General features: G+C 38.0%; 1 protein-coding gene across 1 annotated transcript; it reads left to right on the top strand.

Annotated features, from left to right (window-relative positions):
• Positions 1-3,031: 3,031 nt before the first annotated feature.
• LOC147548606 (uncharacterized) lies at positions 3,032-3,841 on the top strand. The gene has a single exon (XM_086668084.1). It carries the CDS (start codon positions 3,032-3,034, stop codon positions 3,839-3,841), a length of 810 nt encoding a protein of 269 aa, XP_086524210.1.
• The last annotated feature ends 1,677 nt before the right edge of the window (positions 3,842-5,518 follow it).

Raw genomic sequence — 5,518 nt, 5'->3', positions numbered from 1 at the left:
AACTTATTCGGCCTGTACATTTCTCATGACTTCCTCATGATTTTTCTCATGGTTGAGCTAATTCGACTTATATTTTTCTCCCACTTATTCTTGTAGTACATTGTTAAGCTAATTACTAGAAGAATACCATCACGAGCAACAAACACTTTGTTCTCTGATCGGTTGTGGAAAAGCCCAAATTTCTTTTCAAGAAATTGTGTCAGACTTAGCTAATTTTGTATCCTTGTAAAACTTTTCACACAGGCTTAGCTTTAGACGGAGTAGGTGAAGTGAGAAAACGACCGATTCTAGAATATATCCCAAAACATTCGGAAGACTGACCTAAACCCATCGTTGATTGAATCATGCATAGCAGTGTTCGATTACTCCCACTGGACCCGCCATCCATCAGATGTGTTCCATGGATTGAGTTGAGAAACCATTTTTCAACTCTTTGATTGTTATCAAATTCTTGACTCAAATTTTCATCATTCGAATGGGATGGCTTATATTTTCTTGTCAAGGTGATAATTTACTTCGGTTTGTACTTTGTTTGAACTTTTTAAACATTCCAACTTACACTTTATGACTTGTACGTTTCCGTAATTCATGAAGTTGTCAGAGTACATATTGAAGTAGCTTTTGTTAGCTTCTGCAAGTAAACTTATACGTCTGCATAACAAAGTATGAGTCTTAATAGTTTACTAGTCCAGACGATTTAGGGATAGGAAAGGTTAATGCCTCTATTAATAACAATTCTGCATAACAAATCCCATATTTCTTCATGCCTCTATTAATGAACACCTCCATTAAATCTAGAGAGAGAAAAACACCAATTTTATAGCCCAAGAATGAAGTAGTTGTTCATCATCATGAAGGAAAGGTTTCATCAGTTGGAAAGAAAAACAATTCCACCATTAATAACATTGATAAGAGATCTAAAACACTTCCAGCATCTAATTTGACCCCCCACTTTTCAGTTAGACGTTAGTGACTCATCATTTTTTACCCAATCTACCCTTCTGACTATAGAATCTTGTTAGCCTCAAATCTTAAACTCCCAATGATATTTATTAAGGTTAATTCCATTCTGGCCCCCTAAAGATGACCAACTCACCAAGATGGCCCCCTAAAGTGTCCAACTTCTAATTTAGCCCCCTTTTTTATTTTTCCGTCCACTTTTCAGTCAGGCGTTAGTGACTCATCATTTGTTACCCAATCTACCCTTTTGACTAAAGAATCTTGTTAGCCCCAAATCTTAAAGTCCCATTGCTATTTATTATTAGTTAAATCTTGTTTTCAAATCAAACTAACTTTTTTTAATTTTTAAAATATTTTCTTAACTTTTCTTCTATCCATTCACATCAACTCCAGTAATATGCAAAAAAAAACATCTCCCCATCCCCATCAACAACTCTTCATTAAAATCCTAAAATCTTAAAAACACTAACTGTACAAAAAAATCTAGAGAGAGGGAGAGAAAAACACTCCATTAAAATCTCATATTTCTTCATGCCTTCATTAGTGAGCACTTCCATTAAAATCTATCTAGAGAGAGAAAAATATTAAATACTAATTTATAGTCAAAGTAATATAAGATCTAGAAAAACGTAATCAGAAGAACCTCATAAATAATGAATCTGATGAAGCAAATAAGAACCTTAATTTGAAGGTCGTGGATTTCACTAACTAGCCAAGGTCATATCCTTAATTAGGATATTGAGTTATTTACTAATGAGTTAGATAGGCACAAATAAGAAAGGAATCCGTACATCCGTACATCCAGGAAGAGTTAGCACGTCAAACTTGTACCTATTTCTTGATAATTGTATTGGGACTACATAATGCAAGAGTGGCGCATGATTTTCTCCATGTCATCACAACTGAATCTTGGCGAACGGATGGGATGAAGTTTGTATCTAAACTGTTATAATTGTATTTCATTATTTGACTTATTCAAATTAAATTAGGTTAGATTAGTTTTGGTTATCTTATGTAACAATACAAAGAGATATTAGGTTAGATTAGTTTTGGTTTAGATTTTAAGTTATCTTATGTAACAATACAGAGAGATCTCTGCACTCAATGTATCTATATATACTCAATGAATTAATCAATCTTCTCTCAACTTGAGGAAGAATTTTATATGGTATCAGAGCCTAAGACCTGTTATCACTCAATTCCTATTTCTTTCCCTATGGCCGACTCCTCTTAAACCAAAACTAATCTAACCTAATATCTCTCTGTATTGTTACATAAGATAACCAAAACTAATCTAACCTAATTTAATTTGAATAAGTCAAATAATGAAATACAATTATAACAGTTTAGATACAATCTTCATCCCATCCGTTCGCCAAGATTCAGTTGTGATGACATGGAGAAAATCATGCGCCACTCTTGCATTATGTAGTCCCAATAAATTGGGATTTGAATGTAGCATGATAACATCTACCCTTAGGGTATGTATAATATTATTATATGAGCAGGGATTCCCCTGGACATTTTTTGTCTTCCCAAGCAGTAGGATCGATGTTAGTGCCTCCAAAGGTTGAAGCCTAAGAAATTCCATGGAGTTGGTGGGTGGAGTAGTTGTAGAGGAAAAGAGGCAATCCTGGTGTTATTGCTCTCACTGAATCTATGTACCTTGGAGGAAGACATGAAAAAAATCAATTAATTTTACAGATGAGTATTATGGGTATCCGACCCATATGATCAACCGGTCAACCGAGCACCATTATAGTCGACCCAAGTCGACCCATGCACGCATGCAAGATCTCAACCGGCCTCACCAAAGATCACAACAACCTTAGCTATCTTAGATTTGATGTATCTTTATGTATCTTCACCTTGTGCTTATCTAATGTATACCTATATATATACATCATTATGTAACCCTAAATATACAGAGAAATAATAATTAAATTTAAATCTCTAAACTCTTCTCTGTTAAACCGATTTCTCTAGCCTCTTCCCTCTCGGTTTCTCCATTACAATCGTGAGATTACTCACTTCACATAGTATAAGAGCCATTCCTTATTTTTTTTAATCAATGACGACTCCTGAAGAATTCACTTCTGAAACAACTATGTCGATTTCAACGACATCTTCTCCTTTTGCCGTTCATCCTTCTGACTCACCTACTACGGTGATGATAATGCCTCTACTTAGTGGAGATAACTACCATTCATGGTCTAGAGGGATGACTAAAGCATTACGAGCCAAAGACAAGCTCGGTTTTGTCAATGGGACTATTCCAAAACCTACCAATCCAACCGACCTCCATTCTTGGGAGCGTTGTAATGATTTGGTAGTAAGTTGGATCACTAACTCTATTGATCCCAATCTTCGTGATTCCGTCCTCTATGATGATGTTGCAGCGGATATATGGAAGAACCTCCATGATCGCTTTCACCAAACCAACGCCCCTAAAGTTTTCCAACTCAAAAGGGCGATTGCTTCTTTAAAACAGGAGGGTTCCGATGTCTCCTCGTATTTCACTCGTCTCAAATCCCTCCAAGACGAATTGCTTTCTCTAATGACCATTGATCCGTGTATTTGCGGACATGGAAAGTCAATCATTGATCGATCTAATCAAGATCGATCAATGGAATTTCTCCAAGGTCTTCATGACCGTTTCTCGAACATTAGGAGTCAAATCCTATTGATGGATCCCTTCCCATCTCTTTTAAAGATGCACTCGTTAGTCAAGCAAGAGGAGATACAACAAACCATTGTTAACACTTCTCCCACCACTGTTGAGGCTGCTTCCTTCGCCGTCGGTCACAATGATGGCCGTCATGGGTCTCGTACCGATCGGTTTGACAAACAAAGGGTGAAGAGACCCCCGGCCGTTTTGTGACTTTTGTAAGTTGCATGGTCACCTTCAGTCGACATGCTATAAGCTACACTGTTACCCGACCAAACAGAGAACAAGCCCATTAGCGGGTTCTGTCTCTAACGACACCCCAAGCTCGGTGGTGCCTTCAGCCACTTCTATGTCCCTGGACCAGTACCAGTACCTCCTTAATCTCATTGAACAGCAGCGTGCACAACCCAGCTCATCGCAACCGGCTACAGGCACCTCCGCCAAAACCGATCCAGCAGTCAACTTGACAGGTAAGTCGTCTTTCTTCGCTCCATGGGTCGTTGACTCCGGAGCGGCCAAAAGTATTTGCTTTGATCTTTCTCGTTTTTCCGACTTTTCGTTGGCCCCTCCAAATTATTTTGTGAGACTTCCGGATGGCACTCGAGTTCGAGTTTGTCACATAGGATCAATTCGTTTTACTCCTACTTTATTTCTTCGTAATGTTTTTCACATTCCATCATTCAAATTTAATCTAATTTCTGTTTCTGAAATTACTAAATCACTTAATTGTGTAGTAACATTTGGATCTTCTTCTTGTGTCTTTCAGGACCTAGCAACGACAAGGACGATTGGACTTGGTGATTGTCATGAAGGCCTATATTTTCTCCACACGGAACCTAGGATATTTTCTATTTCTTGTTCTAGTAGTAGTCGTTGTGTTAGTTCTTTTGATTTATGGCATTGGCGCCTAGGCCACCCATCTCTTTCTCGTTATAAATATTTTGCTTCCCGTATTCCTTTTATGCGATCTATTATTATTAATAAAAATAATGTTTCGTGTGTTATTTGTCCTCAATCAAAACAAACGCGTTTACCTTTTCCAATTAGCACTTCTACGTCTTCTCACCCTTTCCAACTCATCCATGCGGATGTATGGGGACCCTTTTCGGTACCCTCTACTTCCGGTTGCCGATATTTCTTAACACTCATCGATGACTTTTCTCGATCAACATGGGTATTTCTCATGCATAACAAATCCGAGACTAAGACTTGGATTACTCATTTTTTTAATTATGTTGTTACTCAATTTCAAACAAAAATCAAAACAATTAACTCGGGAAATGGTACATTAGTTTTTCCTCTCCTCCAAAAATTCCATTCCGATACTGGGACTGATGAATTTATGAGCAATGATCTACAACGTTGGTTTTCCGAACATGGGATTATCCACCAACGGAGTTGTACTTACACCCCTCAACAAAACGGGGTTGTTGAACGTAAGCACCGTCATATCTTAGAGGTCGCTCATTCTCTTCGAATTCAAGCCAATCTCCCACTCTCTTTTTGGGGAGAATGTGTTTTAACGGCGGTCTATTTGATTAATAAACTCCCAACACCAATTCTTCATGGTATTCTCCCCATGAAAAGTTACTTGGTACCCCGCCTTCCTTCTCCCACATTCGTGTATTTGGTTGCTTATGCTTTGCCCGCATACCTTCCCCTTCTACGAAGTTGGATCCTCGAGCCAATCCGGCTATTTTCGTGGGATATCCACATGGGCAGAAAGGTTATAAACTTTTTGATTTACGATCACATCGTATCATCATTTCTCGTGATGTCACTTTCCATGAATCAACCTTTCCGATGACTTCACAACCATCTAATCCTCTTCAACTTTCTAACCCGACACCTTTTATATCAATTGAGGACGATGGTTCCTTTATCTTTCCT

The sequence above is a fragment of the Eschscholzia californica genome, unplaced genomic scaffold, assembly GCF_041429995.1.
Source record: "Eschscholzia californica isolate CP2 unplaced genomic scaffold, dmEscCali1.0.p SCAF_3, whole genome shotgun sequence".
Lineage (NCBI taxonomy): Eukaryota > Viridiplantae > Streptophyta > Magnoliopsida > Ranunculales > Papaveraceae > Eschscholzia > Eschscholzia californica.
The sequence above is the reverse complement of the archived record's forward strand: the minus strand, read 5'-3'. Positions and strand labels throughout refer to the sequence as shown.